The 27,779-nt window shown below is 29.6% G+C and overlaps 2 protein-coding genes across 2 annotated transcripts; one reads left to right on the forward strand and one right to left on the reverse strand.

Annotated features, from left to right (window-relative positions):
* The first annotated feature begins 9,077 nt into the window (after nt 1-9,077).
* LOC124921703 (butanoate--CoA ligase AAE1-like) lies at nt 9,078-14,191 on the forward strand. Its single transcript, XM_047462392.1, has 2 exons — nt 9,078-9,301; nt 12,726-14,191. Exons 1-2 carry the CDS (start codon nt 9,104-9,106, stop codon nt 14,139-14,141), a joined length of 1,614 nt encoding a protein of 537 aa, XP_047318348.1. The 5' UTR covers nt 9,078-9,103; the 3' UTR covers nt 14,142-14,191.
* An 11,389-nt stretch (nt 14,192-25,580) lies between these two features.
* LOC124918862 (butanoate--CoA ligase AAE1-like) lies at nt 25,581-27,572 on the reverse strand. Its single transcript, XM_047458927.1, has 2 exons — nt 27,236-27,572; nt 25,581-27,116 (listed from the first exon to the last, which is right to left on the reverse strand). The coding sequence occupies exons 1-2, from the start codon at nt 27,551-27,553 to the stop codon at nt 25,689-25,691; spliced, it is 1,746 nt and encodes a 581-aa protein (XP_047314883.1). The 5' UTR covers nt 27,554-27,572; the 3' UTR covers nt 25,581-25,688.
* Between the last annotated feature and the right edge of the window lie 207 nt (nt 27,573-27,779).

Here is a 27,779-nt window from a genome sequence, read left to right on the forward strand (position 1 = left end):
AAAATAAAAATAAAAATAAATGAAGCACATGACGCCATCTTTGAAACGTCAAGAAAACGCGTAAAGCTATATATTATTTATTATATAATATAGTTGAGCAATAATATAATAATATATATACATATATATTATTATTATAGAATAGTGAATTCCATCTCACAATATAGAATAAAAGATATCTCTCATAACCACCCAATGAGACCCTTTCAAAATAAATTAGGTGAATTGAGTATAATTTATAAATTCAAATATATAGTATTAATTATTCTCATTAATATTAATACTGTTTGAATTTACTAGAGAAAAAATATTATTAATATTATTTTGTTATCAAAATTAGTATTAACATGTCAATTTTATTTTATTATTTAAAAATATAAAATATTATTTTTTTACATTATAAATGTTTAAAATATATAAAATATTTTAGTGTGTAATAATTTAATAAAATATAAACATTTAACATCTTATTATACTAATTATACTTTTAAAAAAAAATTACTTATAACAAAAAAAGTTGATTCTTTTTTTTTTATTAATTATAAATAAAAATTATCTATTAAATATAAATAATATAAATTTTTTTTTTTAAAATATTATATATTAATAGTGAATAAACACACTCAATTAAATATAATATTTTATTAAATAATATATTATAACATAGTATAATTTTTTTTATTAACAATTTTTATTTAATTATTTCATATTTAATTAACTTTTCTAATATTTTTTAAATAATTCCTTAATATTATTTTAATAATTGAAATATTATAAAAATTTTCTTTTAATAAATAAATTAAAAAAATTATTATTATTTTAATTATAAAAGAACGTATAATATTATTATAAAAGAAAAAATAAAATTATAATTATAATTATGAGGGAGTGTACATAAGAGAGGGTGATAATGGGAGAGAACCCATAAAAATGTAATTCATTCCTCCAAATTTATAAAGGAATAAATGATTATTGAGTAATAATTAAATCAATAATCTAAATTCAAACTCATTAATCAAACACCTAAATTCATTCTCTTTCTCATTCATGAGTACATAAACTATTCATTTCTCATTCCTGAGTACCTAAATTGCGTATAAAGAGAGGGAGTCGAGAGAAAATTTTTATTATTTTTTTAGTTAATCAAATTGTATTATGTCATTTATTTGTCTAATCATTTCACAAATGTTTTTCATAATAAGAATGCATTTTAAACTTTTTTTTATTGTAAATTTTATCAAAGAGTTTGAATTTAAATGAAATTGAATTTATGATTTTGATGCTAGATTTTTACGATGATATTTGATTTGACGGTTAAGAACAAATTTATATGTTGGTCGTGTATCAAGATTCAACCGGCAATAATGAATAGATTGTGTGATTTTTTAAATTGATGTCGAACAAGGATATTGTTTTGTCGGTAGGGGCAGAGCCAGAATTTGAAAGCTACCCGGCTAAACTGTTTTAAAAAAACTTTACCTGGGCTATTATAAATCAATACAAAATTACACTCCTAATGACGGGAAATTATCAATAACGACAGTATTTTACCGTCGTTATTGTTAAATGCATACAAAAGAAATTTGGGCTACCCGGGCTACAGTCCAGGTAAGGATGAACGTGGCTCTGCCCCTATTTGTCGGGCTTTCCTGTAAGCTTTTCAATCTTGCCTTGTCATTACTAACATTGTATGACGTAAATAACTGGATAGGTGGATTTTGTTTGTTAGTAAATAGTTTGTGGGTATGATATAGTTCCAATATTTGATTTAGTTAGAATTTAATCGTTAAATTTGTTCATTGTCTTCCACAATCATATGATATGAGTGGTGCCTCGATCTGATATTGAGTTTGATCGTTTATCATATGACGTAAAATGCAAACAATGTTCTAATAAGATCTTTATTTTTGAATTGATGCCTTATTTGATGGGTTGATTCTTTGTGATCTGAACAATGTGTTGGGGGCATTCATAAATTTGGGAAATGTTAAATCAAATCCAAAATTACATGCTAGAAAACTATGAAAACAAGATGTTTCTTGGAGTACAATAAACAAAATCTAAATGATTGATGGATAAAATGACAATTAATTATAATTCAAATATCGATTTTTATCCGAATTATACAGTTTTGAGCGATTTTTTTTAGGCTTAACCGATATTTGACCGAAGATGACCTCAAACACAAATAGAAACATAAATAGATATTATCGCTAATATGTTTATTTATCTTTCATATATTATATATATATTATATTATGTTCTAAATTTAATGATAAATATAAGAGTTTTGAGTATTTTTTGTAATTATATATGAATTTTGAATATATTAAATTATATATGCTATATAAAAAGATAATTTCATCATTAAATTTTTTATAACATAATATAAACTGTACTTTACGATAATTTCTCAAAACAAAAGGAAATTTATATAGTAATAAAAATTAATTTAAATTAAAATTCGAGACATTGTAAGTCTATCTCGAGTTTTGATCCCTCTATTAGGGAAATTTGAGGAAATGACCCCAAAAAGGGGGCTAATTATGTTTGGTGCGGGCCACTAATTTTTATAGCGCTGGTGACCCCCAAAAAATTTTCTGCCGAAAATACCCCTATTGCGTCACGCACCCTCCGGTTGCGTCACGCACCCGAGGGCATTGTGAAAAGTCCACAATGCCCTTACTATATAATATAAAAAAATCCAGTTCTTCCCATTTCTTTCTTTCTTTTCTCTTTCTTCACTTCTCATTCTCCTCCTTCTCTCTAAAAAGACCACCCCCGACGACGATCCCCGACGAAGACCCCGACGAAGACGGCGGAATCCCAACGAAGGAGATGTTCGCGGCTATCCTTCAGATTACAGATTACAGGTTACCACAAATGGATCATTTTGTAGCTTTTTGCATTTCAGATTCATTATATATTCATAATCTGTAAACTGTATTCTTCCTCCTTTCTTTATTTCTCTCTTTCGACGCATTGTTTGTTAAGGTTTAGTGATTGGGGATTGAGTAGGTGAATGTCACCGTTGCGGCGGAATCCGGGTGCGTAACGCAGTTGCGTAACGCAGGTGCGTTAAGCAGGTGCGTCAAGCAGGTGCGTCAAGCAAGTGCGTCAAGCAGGTGCGTCACGCATATGCCTCTTAAATCGTTCAATAGAAGAAGAATGATTGAATTACTACTAGTAGTACTGTTTCATTAGTCTATTTTATCGTAATACTCCCATTTATAAAAGAAAAAAAGAATATACTTTTGTTTGTTTGTTTTAGCTTTGCAAGGGGATATTACTTTTTGGACCTCCTGAAATTGGGAAAACCCTTATTGCTAAGGCACTTACTTGCAACTAAAGCAAGCACAAGTTTTATCAACATAACTACCTCAACTTTATTATCAGAGGTAACTAACTGTTGAATTTAATTTTTATTTTGTTTCTATTGATTTCCCTTAATAGAAAGAAAACAACTACGACTGAACACTTGTGTTTACAAATGATGTTTGCAGTGGTTTGGTGAAAGTGTCAAGATATTCAAAATTTTCTTAGCTAAAACAGTCCATGGCGGAAGCAGGAAGACAACATGGCTAAAATTCTCTTGGCTAGTGTTTACGAATGATGAGGCATCTAACATGAACGAGCTTCGAAAATGGAATGAAAAGTATGGTCAAGGAGGAAGCAGGAAGATATAATCTTTTGGCTTTGCTAATCAATCTGAATTGCTAGCTTCTTCTTAATAGATAGCAAAATATAACACTCTTTTTTATTTATTAGTCTTTTTTTTAGTTGAATTAATTTTCTTTTGCAAGTAAAAATTGTTTAATTTTTTAACTATATGTTGATATATAACTCAAAAAACTTTTTATTAATAATAATCAGCATTTGAAGAAACAAGAACATTGCTTGAATTAATTTGGCATATTAATCTCCAATAAAACTCCAATCACTCTTTCCATAATTCATCTACAATCCAAAGTCAAAGCCAAAATTACATGGATAAAATGGAAAGCCTTTTAGGGCTCATACATACATTCTTACATACATAATACATAACAACAATGTCTAGGGAAGGTTTTCAAGAACTTCTCAGTTATCATCATCTCCTGTATCTTTCTGGGCTTAGAAGTAGTAGTGTTCTAAACAACTCTAATAAAGACTTTTCATTTCTAAATAGAATTCTACATACAAACTCATTTTAGAGCTCATTACACACTCAAGTCCATACTATAATAAAGTGATTTTTTATCATTCTTCAGGTATGGTAATTAACATAGGTATGGTAATTAGCATACTTGAAGTTATAATAATTGCCATAATGCATCAGATTGCAATTGCAAGAGAAAATGCATTTTCCTATTTGTGTAAGAACATATGATATCCTAACATTACTATTTGTGAGCTACTTCCAGGCCTTGTTTCTGCATTGTGAGGACGTAATGATGTCAATGCTGATTGGTTTGATGACAATGCTCTAGAGGCTGATGATGACCTAGAATTTGAACCCCATGAACTTGGAACAGGTTCATGCCCTCTATCGCTAGCTGCAGTTGATGGTCGAGTACCACTGCCACCATCACTTTTTGGAGACAATGCTAAGGAGTTCCATGCATTGCCCGTGGATCGATTTTCCCAGTTATTGGTCCCCTGTATGAACAAATAAGCTACTTTCAACTTCTATAAAATTTTCAAGATAGGATAAGCAAATAAAGTACATTACAATGTAGCATGTGCAATCTTTTTAAGTGCCTGTTTGTCTAGTTGTTTTAAGAATGATTTGAAGATTTATATGTATGAATGTATAAAGAAATTGATATCATACTCACTTGGGAACAATTTCAGCATTTGGGTCCAATCCATGATTTTCCAACCTAACAACAATGTTCAGCAGTAATGTGAGACATCAAAATGAGAAATTCAATATTGGGTATGACTTATATTTGCAAAAGGATACAATGGAGAGTTGGAGACGTCATTCTTGAAATGTATTTCCGAGTTCATTCAAATAACAATGCAATATCCTAGAGCAAGTCACACAATTGAAACATCAAAAACAAAAGAGAATACTTTAAAAAATGTTATACTATTTCAAGCAAGTAAACCAATCGGTATTGATTCAATAAAATTGTAAGCCTCCATGAAAGCATCAAGTTTGATAACAATAAGCATATTATTATTATTCTTTCATTACACTGTACATCTACATATGGGAGGTAAGTGTATATTCAAAATAAAACAGCATGAAGTCGACTAGCAATGGCTTTCAAAACTCTAAAGTTTTAACACTTTATGTAAACAATCAATTACAAAAAAAATCAAAAGTCCTGCATAATTCTCAAAAAGGTAACAAAAGGAAGATCTAGAACATAACTGAAAAGATGCAACAGATCATAAAACACAAGATAAATTATTTAGGGTACAATAACATGCCAAAATAACTTTCGAAATGATACAACAATGGTTACAAAAAAAAGGGACGCAATAGGTTCCAAACCATAGATAGAGATTCCACAGCTATATGATACTACACGTCCACGGGAGTGTGCTTGCTGGAAAATCGACACTATGTTCAAACCTTAGATATAAATCAATAACTATCTATAATAACTGATTCTAGTGATCCTTCCTCCGGAAACCTAAATAAGTTGGTATCTATTTCACACGTCTACGATAAACAAGGAAACCAGAAGAAGCGTTAGGCAGAGAATGTGCTAACCAGATGAGACACATCCTACTTGACGCATCCTACGTGACGCACCTGCGTGACGCACCTGCGTGACGCATCCTACGTGACGCATCCTACTTGACGCATTCAACCAATCAACCTGCATTCAACAAATTAGGGCGAATCAATGACGTTTTGTAAAGGAAATTAACACAAACAATCATATGTAAACAAAATAAACACAAAATATAAACGAATATAGTGAAAAAATTTGCTTTGTTCGCCGTTGGAGCCGCAGTTCGCCGTTGGAAGTTCTTCGCAGCTCTAGACCATTGAATATAGTGGAATGGTCGACGGTGCCTCTTCGATTCGTTCTTCATCGCTGAAAAAGAAGAGGAAAACTTCTCCGCCACCATTAGGGTTTCACGGCGGAGCGGAGAAGATGGGGAAGAAAGGGGCCGGATGAGAGAGAAAATGAAACGAAAATGAAAAAAAATTAAGTCTTTTTAGGGTTCAGGGTGCGTCACGCATCTGGAGGGTGCGTGACACATGGGTATAATGGTCATTAAAATATTTGGGGGTCACCAGCGCTATAAAAATTAGTGGCCCGCACCAAACATAATTAGCCCCCTTTTTGGGATCATTTTCTCAAATTTCCCCTCTATTACCGTCCTACAAATAATCCATATAACATGATTGAAGTGAGAGACAATTAAATAAATACTTAATAAATAAATATATAATAGGTAAACTATAAAAATGAAATAAATGTACTAAATGATGTTAAAGAATATTTTAAGGAAAGTGTCACTAAACTCTATGAAAATCAAGTGAACTATGATATCAGCTTGATGGAATTATTACTTCAACGATAATTAAGTTTGTATATGAAGATATATATATATATATATATATATATATATATATATATATATATATATATATATAATTAAAGAAAAAGACCTAGAGAAAATGATAGAAGAAATACAAAATTAAAATTTGAAAGTGATCAATACAATTTACAATGCCATGTAAAAGTGAAAGTCAAATAAAGTAGGTAAAAAATTAAATTTGAAAGCGATCACTTTATTTATATACCCAAAAAAAATCATGTTCACTATGTTAAATTCCAATATATAATAAAAAATACATTATAAAAAATAATTACAAACAAAAAAGTAAACAAGATGAAAAAATGGTTGGCATATAAAAAAACTATATAAAGTGAATCCAAAAAATAAAGTTAAAGTAGATTTAAAAATAAATAAATATATTTTTTTGAATGGACTAATAATAATATGAAGAAATAATGGAATTATGGTGTGATTGATATAAAAGAACTAGAAAGTGGAAAATAATATTACTATTATTATTTTAAAAAAAGTTGAGATGTTACCTTGAGTTTAATTATTTATCATAAAATATTATTTGGAGGTGTTATTTAATATAAAAAATACTTATAAATTATAAAATACTCAAATAAAATTTTAAAAATAATTATTAACCAAATAATCATAATCAAACAAATTATAAAATATTTTTAATAATAATGAACTTCAAACAAATATCTTCACTTAAGTATAATCTACTCCTCATGTTCACCGTCTTCTAAGTTCAGTAGCAAAATATTATGATTTCTGAAAATCACATGTGGTAGTGATTTTTATGTTGTTTGAGTTACTGTTGTATAATTTATGAAATTATTTGAACTGATTTATTTAATTATTTGATGAGTTAACTATTATGTTACAATATTTGTGAATTAATTAATTATGTGTTTTATAATTTATTTACTTTTCTTGTATTTTTATCTAATTTGGTATTTTAATTTGTTCATGTTGATTTATACTCTTCTTTATAATCAATTGGTATTTAATTATAACCTTCTAGAGTCTTTTTTTAATTTTGTGTAATGGAAATCGTTATCGTTATCTATATAATTTTTATTTTTCATCTTATCACTCACAATAATTATGTTGAACAGTTTTTACTATTATAAACATGCAGATGAGTCTCGTAGGGGATTGATCTATTATATTTTACTACATTTTTTTGTTGTTGTTAAAATTGAATTATTTTATTTATTGAACCTCTCACAAATAATAATAATAATAAAACGATAAAAAACATATAATAACACTAATCTAATATAATAAAGATAAGATAAAATAATGAACAACAAGATTTGACCAATAAATGTCTACCTACAAAGTATAGGATGTCCCTAAATATTTCACAAAATTATAGGAAAAAAACTTACTTAGACGTATATATTTGTACAATAGCTCATTTAGATGTATATACTAATAAAATGACATTTAAACTTATGTACTATCAAAAATTAACTTATTTAACCTCTTTTATAAAATAATGATTATTTTTTATTTTTTAATTTATATATTTATTAATTAAATATTAATATATTTTTTCTGTTCATCTTTTTCATTAATTAAATTAGTTAAATTTATTTAATTCTAATTTTTTTTATTATTTATATATTATTTTCTCTTTTTTATTTCATATTCATTTAATTTATCAGTTTTTATTTTTCACAATTTTTAAATTCTTAAAAGTTTAACAACTTATTTATAAATTTTATGTTTTACTGTAATATTTTTTTATAGTGTTTTTTTTATTTAATTTAATATGAACAAAAATAAAATTAATAATTTTTATTTAATTTTTAAATTCATGACTTATATAGTAGTAGTAAGGAATATTGTTTTGTCTAATATTTGATTATTACTCTTTTGTTGTTTGATGAATGAATTGTTATTATTATTATTTCTTGATTATTAATTAATTTATTTTTGTGTTGAAAGATTTTTATTGTTGAAAGGATAAGTTATTGTTATATTTAATCATTGTGATCAAATAATTTTAATCAAAGTTAATATAAGAAAAAAATATAAAAAAGAAGAACAAATTTAAAGTTAAAATAATTAATTAATGATAATGTTCATATATATATATATATATATATATATATATATATATATATATATATATATATATATATATATATATATATATATATTATATTTTTATATAAATTAAAAAAATAAAATTTAACTATGATTTACTAAAAGAGGTTAAGTGAGCCAATTTTTGATAGCACGTAGGTTTAAATGATCTTTTATTAGTATATATACGTCTAAGTTAGACGTAAGCTATTTATATAAGTATATACATCTAAATGAGTTTTTCCCTTTAATATAAATTACTTTAATTTTGATAATTGAAGTCTCAAATATCAAAATTCAAAGTCCGAACCCTATTTGATAAAAATGATAGAAATTCACGCCTAAAATAGTAATTGGATTGATCATTAAAATATTGAAGAATTTATTCTCTATATAAAGGGAGCTTCCTCTGCCCCTCATCCCACTCAACACATAAGAGCAATAATACTTTGTATAAATCTTCACACATATATAGAAAAAAATAATGGAGGGTGTGCTTCTAAACTCAGCAAACTATGTTCCTTTATCTCCTATCAGCTTCTTAGAGAGGGCTGCCTTTGTATATGGTGATGGCATTTCAATCATGTATGGAGCAACTACATTTACATGGAGAGAAACACGGACAAGATGTGTCAAGCTCGCGTCGGCCTTAAAATCTCTCGGAATTAGTTCGGGTGATGTTGTAAGTCCTTTTAAACCCTATCCATAGATGTTGATTATATATCGATTTTAAAATCTTAACAAAAAAAAATCAATTCTCATCTAAATATTTCTTTGGTTTTCGATAAATAACTAATTGAATATATATATTTAAATTGAAGGTCAAGGTCAATGTCAACCTTACAAGTTAATTACAAATGATGCCATAACACATTATTTAAATTAAGGCAGTTTTTTTGTTTCTTGGGACCAAGTCTTTGTTAATGAGGACTACCATTAATTCCGAGATATATAAATGCAAGTTCAAACTCTTCACCTTTTCTTTATTAGTTAGTTTTTTTTTTTTTTTTTTGTAAATTAGAGTTTTTTCTCAGAATATTATGTATTTTTTTTTTCTATTTTGTCATTTTTCTATCTATGTTTATAATCCTTTGTAATATTAGTTGTTTACTCTATATCTTTTTCTTTAAAGAAATATTTAGATACTCAAGTAAACAATAAAATCCTTAATTTTTATAGGCATATTACTGAAAATTGTAAATAAAATATTTTTTCAAAATTAATTTTTCTAATATTATTTATCATTAGAACATGGCTGGTGTCATACTAGTTTTTCTTTGTTTAAAATAATAATAATATTATTATTATTTATCGTAACTAAATAAATCAAATGACAACCTGAGTCATAACTAATACATAATACATAGATCAACCCTTCAAATATGGACAAAATTTTTAAATCCACTTTAAAAATATAAACTTTTTTTTATATAATCCCTTAAATTATGTATATATTTGTTTTAAAATCCCCTTTCTAACGAAAATAAATTAATACTGATAAATTTTTTTTATCTGTTATATATCTTGTCATTTTGATATAAATATAAAATAAATGAACAATTAGCAATATGATAAAAAAAAAATATATATATTTATTTGTTATATATTGACGTGCTCTATTGACTCTGAATAAACTCGATAAGTCCACGGTAGGGCAGCTTACTTCCCATAACAGCTCATTAAACAAAAAAATAAAAATAAAAACTAAAATTTTAATTAAATTTATTAGATAATAATAATAATAATAATAATAATAATAATAATGTGTATCTTAGTGGTTTAAAATTAGAAAAAAATATTCTATTTAGTTAGATTCAAATCTCACAAAAATATATATATATATATATATATATATATATATATATATATATATATATATTTAATTATTTTAACTCAAAATAAAGCATCACTTTTTTTTCCCACTTTTTTTTCTACATGGGCCATCCCCGGGGTCAGCAGTGTCTAGGAGTATCTCACAAATATAAATACTAATTTCTTTATTTATGATAAAAAAAAATCAAAAATATGAATATTCACTTTATTAATGTGGCCTGTTTGGATTCAGATTTTTAAAAAACTTAAAGGGAGAAAATAAATAATAATTGGTAATGATTTTGAGAAGATGATGATTTTTTTTTTTTGGTAAAAAGACCTAAAAAAGTATCGATATGTATAAATAAAATAAAAAATAATAATTTAAAATAAAAAATATTTTAATATTTTGGTTAATAAAGTGAGTGATGTGATTGTGAAAAATTATTGATTTAAAATTAATTTTAGTTAATTTTTTTTAAAAAAATACAAAGAGATCTCTATCATACACATTTATTTCCACACTTACATTTAATAACATAATTGACAAATCACATGTCAGTGAACCCACATCTAAAATGAAATTAGGCAACTATAAAATTATAATGATATCCATTTTTTTTTCTAAATTTCTCTAAAATGTCAAATAAGATTAAGAAAATAAATTAAATTAAAGGTTTTTGGAGTGGAAAAAAGAATGGAGGGATCGAAAAGAAAGGAAGAGGGCTACCAAATAAGGATGCGAATTTTGCTGAAAAATAATTTTTTTATTTTTAATATACTACCATACTCAAAGATATTATGTATACTAAATAACTTTTTCTAATTATATTATGTATACTAAAACAAATTAATATAATATAACCAATGTCTTTTTTTTTACACAAAATTGGACAAAATGATAATAAAAAAAATAAAGTGGACCTAAGGTCGAATCCCTATTCTGACCAACTCATCCACTCATTACCATGACTGGGAAGAGATAAAAGGAAAGAGACCATGTGATGTTTTATTTATTTTAATGGATGTATTAAAAAAAATAAATTATATAAGTCTATTAAGTTTTCTGTTAAATAATAATACATGTTATTTTTTTTAAAATTAATATATTATATATTTATTTTTATTCACAATTTTAAGTAATAATTTTTTTTACATATTTAGAGACATTAACCAAACAACCTAGACATTTTTTAATTTTGAGAGAAATTAAAAATAATTTATATATAATATATATTAATTTAAAATTATTGTTAAGTGAATTATTGTTAATACCTCTAAAAAATGTGTTTGAGTTGTTTGGTTAATACCTAATATAAATGTTTTGTTATTTAGAATTTTAAATAAAAATAATATATAATATATATTAATTTTAAAATAAAATGATATGTTTATCGTAAGTATTATTATTTAACGAAAAATTTAAAGAATTTGAATGTGTTTGTTAACTAATGTTATAGATGAACATTAAGCTTATCTATAGCAGTATACACGAATAAAAATTAATGAATATTCCGTTATAGTTAGATGATAAAATTGACATTCTCCTTTATTTTATTTTGTATTTAACTGAAAATAACATATAACATGAATTTAAAGATATTGTTCCATTAAAAAGGATGCATTTCAAATTGAATATATATTTAAGAGGTTATATTAGAAATTCATACTTTTCAAAATCTGGACTTTACTTTTAAGAATAAATTTATATATTAGTTCAATCAAAATAATAAAATTATATATATGAGTAATTATCTTCTTAAAATATGATGACCATCACAATAATTTTATTGTCATCAAAAACAAAAACTAAAAGTAATTTTATTTAAATTTGATATAAAATATGTAATTGTAGATAAGAAAAACAAATAAGTAAAAAGTAGATAAATATGTAAAAAAATAGTTGTAATTTTTTTAATTTATATTAGTTAGACACCAAATATATAGTCCATTATTTTACTGCCCATTTATTTTGAATTTTTAAACACTTTTTTTAATCATCTATTTTTTCTTTACCACATTTTCTTTAAGTCTATTTTTGCTGCCCATTAATGTGTCAAAACAATATTAAGACATAATGGTAATTGTATTTCTCTTTTCAAAAATAGAATTATTCGTCTACGTTTATATATATGATAAGCACAATGCAAAGGTCACTTAAATATACACATTGTTACTTATAGAAAAATTTAACCAAATTCAATATTAGTCTTGTTGTGATAGCACGCATGTAGATGTTTCTTTCTTTTTTCTTTATTTGTTTCGAGGGGCTACGATTAATAAATGATTCACAGGTAGCAGTTGTTGCACCCAATGTCCCAGCTCTCTACGAGCTCCATTTTGGTGTTCCAATGGTCGGGGCTGTCCTTTCGACACTAAACACAAAGCTCGACGAGCTCAAGTTGGCATCGACTTTTGAACAAATTGAGGCGAGGATTGTGTTTGTGGATTATCAATATGTTGAATCCACTCTGAAAGCATTGACCTTGATCAAAGTCAAATTACCTATTCTAGTTGTTATCCCGGAACATGATCAATGTTCGGAAACACCTCAATTCTACGAAGAATTTCCTATAGGAACCTTGGATTATGACCAACTACTATCCATGGGAGACACGGATTTTGAGGTAACCGGACCAAGTGATGAAAATTGTCCCATTTCGATAAATTTCACATCCGGATCAACTGGAAAACCAAAAGGTGTTGTATATAGCCATAGAGCCGCATACTTGGCCTCGTTGGGTCAAATTTTTCGCACTGGCTTGAGACCCGGATCAACGTTCTTGTGGACCGTCGATATGTTTCGATGCAACGGTTGGTGCTTTACTTGGTCCATGGCAGCCCTAGGAGGCACCAACATTTGCATTAGAAGTGTGACTACCAAGGCCATGCATGAAGCAATATCACTTCACAATATCACAACAATATGCGGCCCACCTTCGATCCTAAAAACAATAGCTAATTGTCCTTTCGAGCAACTTGCTACCCGTGTTGATGTATTCGTCGCAGGATCACTACCGCCTACTCATGTAGTAGAGAAAGTCAAGAACATGGGATTCAACCTATGCCTTGCTTACGGAATGTCGGAAGCTCTAGGTCCAGTAACAGCGGACAACCCTTTGATAAACGGACCTCATAGCGTAACCCTAGAAGGGATCCACAACCTAATGATGGAAGGAGTTGACGTTAAAGATTCGAAAACAATGGTAAGTGTTCCGAGAGATGGGAAAACCATAGGTGAGGTGATGTTTAAAGGCAACATCATGATGTTGGGATATTTGAAAAACCATGACCTAACTAAGAAGGCTTTTCAAGATGGTTGGTACCATACGGGAGATCTTGGTATCCGAAAACTAGATGGCTCGATAGAAATGAAGGACCGGGCATTGGATATAATCAATACCGAAGAAGGAACCGTGGTTTCGCTTGAGGTTGAGGCGGTATTGGCTAACCATCCGAGAATTGATAGTGTTGCCGTGATAGGAAGGCCAACTGAAGTAGGAGGACAAAGACCGTGTGCGTTTGTGAAGTTGAAAGAGGGTTGGGAGTTGAGTGAAGATGAAATAATATCCTTTTGTAAGAAGGTATTGCCCGATTTTAAGGTGCCAACTACTATAGTTTTCGGGGACTTACCTATGATTAATGGTGCTAAGGTGCAAAAGTTTATACTTAGGGACAGGGATAGAAAAGATGTGTTGTTTAGTAGCTGATTATTTAGGAACTAAGTAGATGTGTTGTTTTCATAGTTTTGAAACACGTCGGATCATCAACCCGTGAAGGAACTGGGTCACTAGGTTATTTGTTCAATCGGTGGGTCATCTGGTTCAACCGGTGAGTTTCATATAATAATAAAATAATATAAAAATAACAAAAATCGTCAAATTATTTATACCCGTGAAATGTTGTTTACACCGATGAATACCTCTACCCTTTATATATATATATATATATATTTTTTTTTTCAATAGAGATATATGAGTATTTTTCATTCTTGTTAATTATTGAGTATTCTTTACAATGAGCCCATGATCAATTTTTCCTCTTACAGAAGTTTGAAATTGTACACTTGAAGAATTTGGCGTTGTATCTGTTGGTGTTTCTCCAACAGAATTCATGATCAAACTACACATAAAAATATAATCTAGAAACCTAATAATCACTGTATGAAGTATGAATCTCAAAATAATATCAAGCTACTGTCGTCAACTATATAAAGTATGAACCTCAAAATAAGCCAAATTTTGACAAAAAATTAAAAATTGTTGAAATAAGAGAGACCTAACTGGATTATGCGAGGGACAATACTTCAAATCAAACTACAATCTCCGATTTTTGGATAACTATGCTTTTATCTATAGAATAATTAGGTTTAAGTTTTGACTTACAATACCACCTTAAATCGTTTTTTTAGTCTGGTAAAAACGGAATCAGTTGGTTCAGGTAGGAGGTGGAGCTTGAGGTGAATGAAAGAGTTTGTCATTCTTAGTGTATATAACTATAATTCAATAATTTATCCACATGGAACTAGAAATAGGTAAACTCAATTAGAACAAAAAAACGGGGAGAGAGGAACTAAGAGAGTGATAAATGAGAAAAAAAAAGTGATTTTTTTTAGAAGATAAACTCGTTGGGTTAACCTGGGCTTCCGAATTTCCGGTTCAACAAGCGGATTGATCGAATTTAACTGGGTTGATTGTATTTCTTTTTTTTTTCATCAACGACCGGTTCACTGGGTTTGCCAATCCAACCGGCGGACTAGGTTTCAAAATATTATTGTTTCTCAATCAATTAATAATAGTTTCTCTAGCTTATTATCATGTCCATATATAACTTAAAAGAATTTAACATTTGATTTTACATATGTTTCATAAAGAGATTTGGAAATTTATGAGGTAAATATTTTCTTGTTTTTGACATATATTCGAGTTTCTAATTACTCATTCAGTAAAATATGGTATAATCAGTTGCCACAAATAATAATTAAATCCCTAATTTTGGCTAAGAATTCAAGACAACCACAAAAATGAGATTGAATGATAAAAACTAGTGCAATTCATATTGAGGAAAATGTTGAACTTTGAGAACACCCCAACCAAAATAGTAAAGATGAACCATTTTAGGGTTTATATCAATCTCGTGATCATATTTTGTTCTTATTTTTTTCAAGCATATTTCAAATAAATATTTAGATCGGAATTCAATGCTTTTGAAACCAACATTTTAGTTCACCTTACCCATGTCTCCCGGAAGCTCACAATAGTATTAATTGTACATAACCTTATTAATTCCAGTTTGGCGAAGAATCCAAATCTCACCCACCACATCTCAAAATATTTTATATTTTTTTTAATAAAATAAGGTCAAATTATTCTTTAATTTTCATATTAAATGAAATATTTACTTCGTTTTTTTTTCTTTATTTTTCAAGTCTCTCCTAAATATTTTTAAGCTCACTCTAACTCTATCTCTAAATCATGGATCTGTCCCTAAGTAGAGACACAATAGTACGTTTGTTGTTTTAATTATTAATCTCTGTTAATATTATACATATACTTAAGTGAGAATTGTTTTTTCAAAATTATCAAAAACCAAATCACAAACATCCATAAAAAAGAAAGAGCAATTCAAATAAGATTGTTACTACTAACAAAATATAAACAAAAGATTGTTAGCTTTTATTTTCCTTGGAGAATACCATCTAACAAGATTGATGTTTGGATTTTGGTCCATGAGAGTAAAAAAAGGAAATTAACAAACAAATAACAAAAATTTGAACACTTTAATACACATAATCCTATTTTTTTAGAACGAGTTTAGAACAGTCATTCACTTCTAGCTATTATACACTTTTTGATCTACTTGCACAACATTTTGATTTCTCCATTTTTCATCAATTAAAATATTAGTTCTATTTGATGCTAGAATACGGATTTTACTCACAAAGAGATACATTTTGAAAAAAAAAAGTTTTTAGAATTTAAAATTAATCAATTGTTAGCTTACTTAGGTTGGTAATATCTTACCTAAAAGGCTAAAATCCCTGTTAGATTCTTGTTTATAAACGTTCTAATGGAAACAGAATTTTTTTTTGAGGAAAAATTGATTGAATAAAAATGAATTTAGTTTTCTTTCCCCAGTATAACTTTTAGACCGTCTTCAAATAAGTAAAAGGCTATAAAATGATTGCAGGCTCTATAGGAAATAATATGGCCTTCCGAGTTCGGACCAAATAAGCAGATTATCTTGAGCAAGGCCCAAACAAAATCTCTAACCAACAATAAGCAGTTTTATAATTTTAAAAAATAAAAACAATTGAGCATAATTTTAACTATTTTCTTGTTACATGGGAGAGAGCTCAAATACCTGTTTTCTTGTTATATTGGAGAGAACAAATGAGTAATAAATGATTATTTTTAATAATTTTATTTAGTATAATCAATTCTTTTTGTTCATACACTTTGTTTGGTTGAAAAATCGATCCAAACAAACCATGTTTATAAGTTTTAATTTTTGATATGGTAAGATTTATCTTTAACATTTTATTTTATATGAAAAACAAATTTGTCAAACCAAAATAAAATTATTTGGGAAACTTCCAATTTCAATCCCGAGATATAAGCAATGAAGATAAGTTTACTCTTCGAGAAGTTTTATGAAAGCTTATATCAATATAGAGATTTATGAAAAAAATATCATTGATAAGTGAAGATACCAACATAAATCTTGGAAATGAAATGCAAATTATTTATGGTGGTGTTAAAATTAAGATGGGGATGGATAGTTCCAATGCTAGCACTACAAATCATTGAATTTGATTATGCATTTTAATGAGATCTAAGTTTTGAATGTTTTTTTATTGATTCTTGATAGTTTGTTATCTTCAATGTGCAAGCAAAACAAATTGTGTATAACTTAACTCTAATTATTTTATTTTATTATCTTGATAAATGTGATGGATGTCACTTTTTTTTTACAATAATATAAAATTGTAAATTTGGTACAATATTATTAATTTAACTTAAAAGAAAATTACATTAACAATGATTCAGAATGGATCAGTTTATATATAAATTTTATTTTATTAATATATTTAAAGGTTTTAAAATTGTGTTTTAAAGTTCAATTCTGATTTATATCTCTTTATATGTTGAAGTGAAGAGAATTAATAATTATGATAGGTTCCTAAAAATATTGTTTAATAATTGTTTAAATATTTATTTATTAATTATACTTACTTCACATGTTTTAAATTTTTAAATTAAATAAAAATACTAAAATCAAACAAATTTTATATAAATAATATAAAATTGAAGATGTATTTATAAAAAAATATTGTTATAAAATACAAATTAATATATTTTAAATGAAAATGGTATTAGTTATTATTATAATCATGCTTTATTTTTATATCAAAATCAAATATGGACAATATAACAATACAAATAACTTTTCTATTTTTTTAAAAATTTAAATTTTGTCTTTTTTATATTAGTTATTTTTAACTAAGAAGAACTATTTGACACTCATATCCATGACGTCCGTTTTCATTTAAAGCACTTTTAGATGTAATCGACTTTGTGACATCTTGTCATCTTAGTTTCTTAAATCGACTATCACCACTAGATGTATTTTATTTTACTAGTTATACTCGATCAAGATACTACATTAATATTTAACTAAGATAGCTCAAAATGTGACTATATATCATATTTAAAAGAACAATGGTTATGATTTCAATTCTCACCAAGTTGGTTTTCTTGTTAAATTTTTTGTTTTGAGACAGATCTTACCTAGCTTCCTAAAAAATATTGTTTAATAATTATCTAAATATCTCCCCCTATGTTAACCATTATACTTAACATGTTTTAAACTAATTTTTAAATATTAAATTAAATTAAATAAAAATACTAAATTCAAATAAATTTTCTTATTAAACTAAACATAAAAATGAAAATATATTAATAAAAAACATTATTATAAAATATAAACTAATTTTTTTTTTATTGAGAATAAGATATTACTTATTAGTTATTTAAATAAATCATATGCTTTGTTTTTAGAAGGTTTTAAAAAAAATTTATAAGGTTTTAAAATAATGTTTCTCGATAACATGTAAATTACCCTTCTAGATTCTAATTTCAATACAAATATATTTTGAACCGACTAAAATCAGGTCCGACGTTCGTCCGAAATTTTGGCTATTGGACATTGTTTTTTTTGGTGCCCCATAATTTATGTAATTTATCTTCTCTTTAGCCTAACAACAAAAATAAATGAATATTTACAGCCTCCTTAAGGTCCTAAGTTCGAGCCAGTTATGTGACAAGTTACGCTCACCTAGTTAATTGGATAAGTGTGTTTGCGGACTATGTGCTTAACTCGCGGGGATTAGTTGCACTTCGAAGGAGAAGCGAAACCCAACGATCTAAAAAAGCTTATGTAATTTCTCGCCACCAAAATACGCCGATTAATCTCCGACTCCATTTGGTACTCACTTCCAAGAATACCTGTGAATAATAGACTATACAAACACAAGACTGCAAAAATTGCCAAAAATTTAGTTGTTAGGATTTGGATCTCCAAATCTGGCTTGTTTGAAACGATATGTAAAAATGCAAGAAAAAAGAACACAAGAAAACACAAATTTATAGTGGTTCACTCAAATAAGCTACGTCCACTTCAGTCGCCGCCAAATTTCACTATGAAGAAGAATAATAAATATAGAGTTTTTGCCTCATACTTTACCTCTCTAGAATTCTATATTATCAATGTAAACCTTTAATAATAACATATTTATAGAGTAAACATTTTAGGTAATAAAACTAAATAACTCTTAGTCAGACCCAAACCCAAACCCAAATACAAACTCAATAAACTCTTAACTATTGTAGAGTTTATTATAAGTGTAGGCTCCATAACTCAACAATCTCCCACTTGGAGACTAACTTCATCATCTCTCAATCGGTAGCGGTTTTCATTCGGTGTCTTAACGAAGAAGACCAACTGAAGTTCAGTTTCTCGTTTGTCACAACTTTCGTTAGCATATCAGTTAGATTCTCACTCCTGAGAATCTTCTCAAGAGCTAGCACTCCATCTTCTAAAGTTGATCAGATGAAATGATAACGAACTGCTATATGCTTCGTCCTGCCATGATAAACATGATTTTTTGCAAAATAAATGACACTCTGATTCTCGCATTCCAACAAACTTCTCTCGTATTCTTGACTCAATTCTCACAAAAAAGGTTGCAACCACATCATCTCCTTAGCCGCCTCTGCCACAACAAAATACTCTACCTCACAACAAAAAGAGCAACAATCTTCTGCAAATTATAAACCCAACTGATTGTAGTACCTCCCAGAGTGTAATGTACATTGTTGTTCTCTTTCTACTATGAACATCACCACCATTGTCAACATCAACATATCCTTCCAATCTCATATTAGACTTTCAAAAACACAAAATGAGACACATAGTTCCGTTTAAGTATCGTAGTATTCACTTTACTTCTTCCCAATGTAGTGTCGGACCTGAGATTTCGAGGCCTGAGGCGAGCACAAAACTTGGTGCCCTCGAAGCTTAATATTCATACATATATTTTTTATCGATTTAAATATAATAGTATTTGTAACATGAATTCTAGAAATAAAATATCATCAAAACAATATGTCATAAGTAAATACTAAAAAAACAAAGAAGATTCAAACAAAATATAAAATTCATGTTCCGAATTAGTACATAGTCACTTGAATATCACTCGTCTCGCATTTTTTGAAGCAAAATTATTGATCAAGTTTGCATAATCAACTTTCTCAATAATTTTTTTCTCGATAGATAACATAGCTAACTCATTTAGTCTTTCTTGCGACATAGTTGATCGAAAATAAGTTTTAATCAACTTCAATTTGGAAAAACTCATTTCCGCAGATGCAACAGTAACTGGTATAGTTAGCAAAACTCGATATGCGATATAGGAATTTGGATAACAACCATCCATTGTTTTCAAATAATTCAGCACATCAATCGCTCTTTTTGCTTCTCCAAGTAATGAATGTCTTAACAATTTTAGTTCTAGAAATAAATTTGATCCATCAACATCGGAGTGCCCATCATGTGTTAAAGAATTTTGAAGATTGGCACATGAGCTCAAGAGACCATCATCATCAATAGACTTCAACTTCTCCAACCTAAATAAAAACCCAAAGGTTTCTTCGTACTTTTCAAATTGCTCAAACTGAGTTTGAAGTGAAGAAAGAGCTTGATCAATTATAAATAAGAAGTAATTAACTCGAAAAGATTCTTTAGGAGATTGAGTTACCTCTTCACTATTGATATCATCAAATTGTCTCTTTCTCCGAATGATGCGTTTTTCTCGAAAAATAGGTTCAATTCCCATTTCACTTGCAATATGTTCGGCTTCTACTAAGGCTTGATCAAATCCAGATTCTCTAAACTCTTGGAGAAAAGAAATAAGTCCCTTTAACTGTCCGATAGTAACATCAATATCCATTTTTTCTAATTGGAGAAACTTACTCACAATGTTAATCTCATATAATAACTTGTATCAAATTATCATTCCGGTTAGGAATTCAAAATTCTCAAGCTCAAATGATGTCAAGCCCTCAGCTTCACTCTTTATTTTTGAGTCATAAGTGTTTGCCAAATCAATTAAAGCATCTCGTATTTTTGAAGTCTGGTCTTTTATGGGCTTCACACTTTCAACATGGCTTTCCCATCGTGTTTGTGATAATGGCTTGACCATAAGACCTTGTACATGATCTAGTGGGAAGTGGAGTAGTGCCGAGAAACAAGGCTGGAACGAGCAAAAAAGGCCTAAGAGCTCGAGGGAAGGAGACGACCGAGTTTTCTGCTCCGATTCCGGCAAGCTGGAGGATCGACGACGGGCTTGAGGTTTAGGGGAAGTGTTTCATTTTCTTTTTTCAAAATGCTTGTTCTTATTTTTTTTTTCCTTTTTCCTTGATTTTTGTTGATAAATGGGAATCGTGCGATTCTTTTCTCCAAGTAAGATAGTGTTTTTTATTTTTTTGGAAACAAATTAAGTTATGGTTTATCATTGATAGGTTAGCAATTATTATTTATGAGCTTTTAAAAAAATAAGCCCATGAACATATCATTATAATTTTTTTTTGAAGATTTTGGTGCCCCAAAAATATTTGGGCCTGAGGCAATTGCCTCACTTATTACACAGCAAGTCCGGGCATGTCCCAATGTTGTCTACCCAGGTTGTTCATGAATCTTCTAACAACTCTCACTACATGTGCTATGTCTTGTCTTGTGCAAATCATCGCATACATAATACAATCAATGACAGAGGCATACGAAATGATGTCCATTAAATTTTCTCATCCCCTATTATAGGCGATTGATCTTTAGATAGTTTGAAGTGACTAGCTAATGGGGTAATAACTGATTTTGCATTTTACAAGTTGAATCTGGTAAGAATTTTCTTCACATATTCTTCTTGTGAAAGTTTGAGAACTTCTTTATTCCTGAAAAATCTCATCCCAAACATTTGTTTTGCAGCACCCAAATCTTTCATTGTAAACTTTTTAGACAACTTTTTCTTTAGCTTGTTAATCTCATATAAGCTTGCTCCAGCAATCAACATGTCATCAACGTAAATAAGCAGAATAATATACGATTTATCAAACCCCTTTATATAGCAGCAATGATTAGCTTCACACCTCAAAAAATTATTACTTTTTAAATGAAGCTATTGAACTTCTTGTACCATTGCCTTGGAACCTGTTTCAAACCTTATAGACTCTTCTGAAGCTTATACACAAACTCATCTTTTCCTTTGATTTCAAATCCTTGTGGTTATCGCATGTAAATCTCTTCATCTAAATTATCATGAAGAAAAACATTTTGACATCCATTTATTGAAGATGAAGGTCTTCTTCTTTCACAACCAAACTCAAAATAGTTCTAATTGTAATCAATTTGACCACTAGAGAGAAGATCTCATTGTAGTCAATACCTTCCTTCTATTGAAATCCTTTCACAACTAACCTTCTCTTGTACCTCATGGTTTTGTCATATTCTTCTTTAATCTTGAAGATCCATTTGTTGTGAAGTACTATCTTTTCCCTTTGGTAGTTGAGTGAGCTCTCAAGTCTGATTCGATATCAAAGAGTTCATCTCATCTTTCATTGTAGACTCCCACTTAACTAATTTATGAGATTGTATTGCTTCCTTATAGCATTCAAGTTCGCCTCTATCTGTCAACAAGATATAATTCAAAGATGGGGACCACCTCTCGACTGATATTCGATTTCTTGACAATCTTCTCAATTGTATAACTGGTGTTTGCTGATTTGTCTCTGGAGCCGCGTTCTCAACGATTTCTTCTTCAACAAGACATTGTTCTTCTTCGACAATTGGTATATATTCGACTAAAAATATCTCAAATCGACTATACCAGTCTCTTCTAGTTTAAAATCACATCTGATGTTTTCCCAACACAATCTTTATAGAGAACATATTCATTGAAGATAATGTTTCTGTTATGAATGATATTTTGATTTTGATTATTCCAGAAACGATAACCAAACTCAATATCACCATAACCAATGAAAAAACATTTATTAGACTTTGAATCAAGTTTGCTCCTATCACATTCATTAATATGAATATATGATAAACAATCAAACACTCAAATGAGAAAAGCTTACATTTTTATTGTTCCAAACTTCTTCAGAAATTCTAAATTCAAAAGGAATAGAGGGTCCTCTATTTATCAAGTAGACAACATTATTGATAGCTTCTACCCAGAAGGTTTTAGGAAGCCCATCATGCAATCTCATTCTTTTAGCACGCTCGTTCAATGTTCAATTCATCCCTTCAGCTAATCCATTCTTTTTAGGCGTTCGGGGAACATCTTCACCATACTGATCTCATTCACAACACAATACTCTCTGAAATCTGAATTGATGTATTCACCTCTGTTGTTGGATCTCAAACACTTAACCTTAATATTTGTTTCATTTTCAACCAAAGCCTTCCACTTCTTGAAAATAAAAAATACTTCAGACTTGTGCTTCATAAAGTAATCATATACTTTTCTTGTTAAATCATTTATAAAAGTCACGGAGTAGTATGATCCGCCAATAAAAAAAACAAGTGCAGGTCTCACACATCAGTGTGTACCAACTCTAGTATTTCTTTCTTGAGCTCCTTCAAAATCTTTAAGAAACTCACCCGTTTCTATTTTCAAATAATGCAGTTTTCACATAACTAATGTTCTAGAATCTGTCCATTCTTCAAAAAAAAATCATCCATTTTTTCTTATATTGCCCAACCTGCAATGACATAGCTCATTGTCCTTCGAGTCATCAATTATTGCAACAATTGTTTCTCTAAAAGTTGAAGTCGTGTATAACGTTCCAATTTTGTAACCTCGAGTAACAACTATTTCTCATTTAGTCACATTCATACCACTGTAGTTGAGTTTAATTTACATCTATATCATGGATTAACAAAAATATCCAAGTTCATTAAATTTCTCGTTAAATAATGACGCATGTAATTTTTTTAAATTAATATATATTATATTTTTATTTTTATTCACAATTTTAAATAATAAAAATTTTACATTTTTATATCATAAGTGTTATTATTTAACGAAAAAAACTTAACGAATTTAGATGTTTTTGTTAACCATGATATAGATGAATATTAAGTTCAACTACGTATAATGTTATACACGAATAAAAATGAGTGAATATTCGGTTATAATTAGATGATAAAATTGACATTCTGTCTTATTTTATTTTGTACTTAACTGAACAATAACATATAACATTAATTTAAAGATATTTATTAATTTTAAATCTTTTCCATTAGAAATGATGGATTTACAAATGAATATATATTTAAGGGGTTATATTAGAAAATCATACTTTTCAAAATCTGGTCTATACTTTTAAGAATAAATTTATATATTAGTTCAATCAAAATAATAAAATTATATATATATGAGTAATTATCTTCTTAAAATATTATGACCATTACAATAATTTTATTGTCATCAAAAACAAAAACTAAAACTAAAAGCAATTTTATTTAAATTTGATATAAAATATGTAACTGTAGATAAGAAAAACAAATAAGTAAAAAGTAGATAAATATGTAAAAAAAAAATAGTTCTATGTTTGTATTTTTTCTAATTTATATTAGTTAGACACCAAATATATAGTCCATTATTTTACTGCCCATTTATTTCGATTTTTTAAAGACTTTTTTTAATCATCTATTTTTTCTTTACGACATTTTTTTTAATCTATTTTTGCTGCCCATTAATGCGTCAAAACAAAATTAAGACATACCATGTAAGTCTATGTCTCTTTTCAAAAATAGAATTATTCGTTTACGATAAGCACAATGCAAAGGTCACTTAAATAGACACATTGTTACTTATAGATAAATTCAACCAAATTCAATATTAGCAACAAGGCGATAGCACGCATGTAGATGTTTCTTTCTTTTTTCTTTATTTGTTTCGAGGGCTTTTATTTGATACGATTAATAAATGATTCACAGGTAGCAGTTGTTGCACCCAATGTCCCAGCTCTCTACGAGCTCCATTTTGGTGTTCCAATGGTCGGGGATGTCCTTTCGACACTAAACACAAAGCTCGACGAGCTCAAGTTGGCATCGACTTTTGAACAAATTGAGGCGAGGATTGTGTTTGTGGATTATCAATATGTTGAATCCACTCTGAAAGCATTGGCTTTGATCAAAGTCAAATTACCTATTCTAGTTGTTATCCCGGAACTTGATCAATGTTCGAAAACACCTCAATTCTATGAAGAATTTTCTCCTTTCTTTGTCATAGATGAGAGAAAATTGTGGACAAAGTAAATATGGTATTTACAATTAAAATAAAATAAAATAGATAACAACTCTCGTAATTTGTAATTTGAGTTACTTTTTTAAACTAAGCATAAAATAATTTAATAAATAATTGATTTTCAATCTATTTCACATTCATATAGCATAAGACACTTCAATTCTTACCATTTTAATTAACTTATTTTATAATAGGAAGGTTTTAAAATCCGGTTCAACAGGTTGGTCGCAACATAATTTGTAAAAAACGAAATTGGGTTATTTTCAGAATCTTGAAATTAGACAATACAACAGTTTTTCCGTTCAAAATAAGTAATTCAAACAACAATTTATTATTCTTATTTTATAAGTCTATTATGATATAAAGATGATGATTAACCCAATAACTAAAATAGGCTTCCCATGGATTTGGCCTTGTCCCTAAGCAAAAACTTCTGAACCTTCCCGGTCGAAGTTGTCGGCAAATCTTGAAACAGCACCGTTCGTGGAGCCATATAATGCGGCAATCGATCTCTACAAAACCTAATCATCTCATCCTCTTTCACCTCAAACCCATCATTCAACTTCACGAACGCACACACCGTCTGCCCCCAGTGATTATCCGGTCTCCCAACCACCGCGGCCTCCACAACCGCCGGATGACAATACAGCACTCTCTCCACCTCCACACTGCTAACGTTCTCTCCACCCGAAATTATAATATCCTTGGACCGATCCTTAACTTCTAAATACCTGTCTGGATGCATCACTCCCAGATCGCCTGTTCTGAACCACCCACCTCTGAATGCCGCCTCTGTAGCCTCGGGATCTTTCAGGTATCCACTCATAACCGTATTCCCTCTAAACATGATCTCCCCGACAGTCTTCCCGTCGTTCGGGACACTCTCTAGAGTTTCCGGGTCCTTCACGTCGACTTCCTCAAGACCCAGATGGGGGATTCCCTGTCGAGCCCTCATCTTCAGACGATCGTCCGACGATAAACGATCCCATTCGGGTTTCCATACTGACGAGGTTCCAGGGCCGTAGGTTTCTGTTAATCCGTACATATGAGAGACACGAAAACCCATCTCCTCCATCTTGAGAAAGATTTGCGGCGGGGGAGGAGAGGCTCCGGTCATGACTTCGACCACGTGAGGAAGTGGGTCTCTCTCTGTTGGCGAAGAATTGACGATCATGTTGAGAACGGTCGGGGCGCCGGCCAAATGGGTGACTTTATGGCGAGATACGTTCTCGAATATATTCTTAGCCGAGACCTTTCTCAGGCAAACGTTGGTACCGCCAAGAGCCGCCACGCCCCAAACCAGGCACCATCCGTTGGCATGAAACATGGGGACGGTCCATAGATAAACAGGTGGTTTGGCCATTTCGTGAAGGAATAAGTTGGAAAGGGTGTTGAGATATGCGCCTCTATGACTGTAGACGACTCCTTTGGGACGGGAAGACGTGCCGGATATGTAGTTTACGCTGATCGGATCGAATTCGGATTTTGGACGTTTTATGTCGAATTCGGTTCTTCCGTTTGCTATGAATCTCTCGTAGTCGTGGAATTTTGAAGAACAGGGGACGATTCCATCGGTAATCACAACTAGGATGGGCGGCTCGATTCCTTCGTCTGTGAGATGGTCTGATGCAGCAATGGCCAGGTCGAGTAATTCATAGTCCACGAAGAGGATCTTACTTTCTGAATGTTTGAGTAGAACGGAGATCATGGAGGAGTTATGGCGAGTGTTTAATGTGCATAAGACGGCTCCAGCCATTGGCACTGCAAAATGTAGTTCATGCATTGCTGGAATATTGGGGGCTAGAGTGGCCACCTAATTAAATCAAATCAACCATATAATATATAATAGATTATAAGATCTAGAAAATACAAATCAATCATTAATTCAACAATCATCAATTTATTCATCTCAAATCGATCGAGTAAACTTACTACATCTCCTGTTGAAATTCCAAGATCTGCAAGGGCGGAAGCGAGCCTGACGCAGCGATCCCGAGTCTGGCGCCATGTGAAGTGGAGAGGACCGTAGACGACGGATGTCCTGTCACCGAAAACCCTGGATGCCCGTTCCAGAAAGCTTATAGGAGAGAGAGGGACGTGATTTGCAGTTTCCAGTAGAATTGGATGATTCTCTGGAGATTTCGAGAAGCTGACAGAGAAACTTAGTCTCCGTATCTGCGTCATGCCGGCCGCCGGTAGAATTCTATTCACGGCCGGCCGCCGGTAAGAATGGACTACTGCCTCAGACATAATACTCCTTTCTTTTCTTTTCTTTTCTGATTCAAACTCAAACTCAACACCTAAAATTTAAATTATAAACCGTTTAAATACAATTTTTCACACTTTCTCTTTAGTTTAAATTTTTATCTCATCATTTTTTTTTTAAATTTATTTTCTCTCCTATTTACTATTTATTATTATTTTTTCCTTTCTCTTATTTTCTGTTGATTATAGGGATGGCAACGGGTATCCTACC

This window comes from Impatiens glandulifera, chromosome 1 (genome assembly GCF_907164915.1).
Source record: "Impatiens glandulifera chromosome 1, dImpGla2.1, whole genome shotgun sequence".
Taxonomy (NCBI): Eukaryota; Viridiplantae; Streptophyta; class Magnoliopsida; order Ericales; family Balsaminaceae; genus Impatiens; species Impatiens glandulifera.

What these genes read in the sequence shown, in the direction of transcription:
- LOC124921703 (XM_047462392.1), top strand. Translation starts at nt 9,104, where the DNA reads ATGGAGGGTGTGCTTCTAAACTCAGCAAACTATGTTCCTTTATCTCCT. An exon ending in GAATTAGTTCGGGTGATGTT is followed by an intron (nt 9,302 to 12,725) that starts GTAAGTCCTTTT and finishes AATGATTCACAG; the next exon opens with GTAGCAGTTGTTGCACCCAA.
- LOC124918862 (XM_047458927.1), bottom strand. Translation starts at nt 27,553, where the DNA reads ATGTCTGAGGCAGTAGTCCATTCTTACCGGCGGCCGGCCGTGAATAGA. An exon ending in GAATTTCAACAGGAGATGTA is followed by an intron (nt 27,117 to 27,235) that starts GTAAGTTTACTC and finishes TGATTTAATTAG; the next exon opens with GTGGCCACTCTAGCCCCCAA.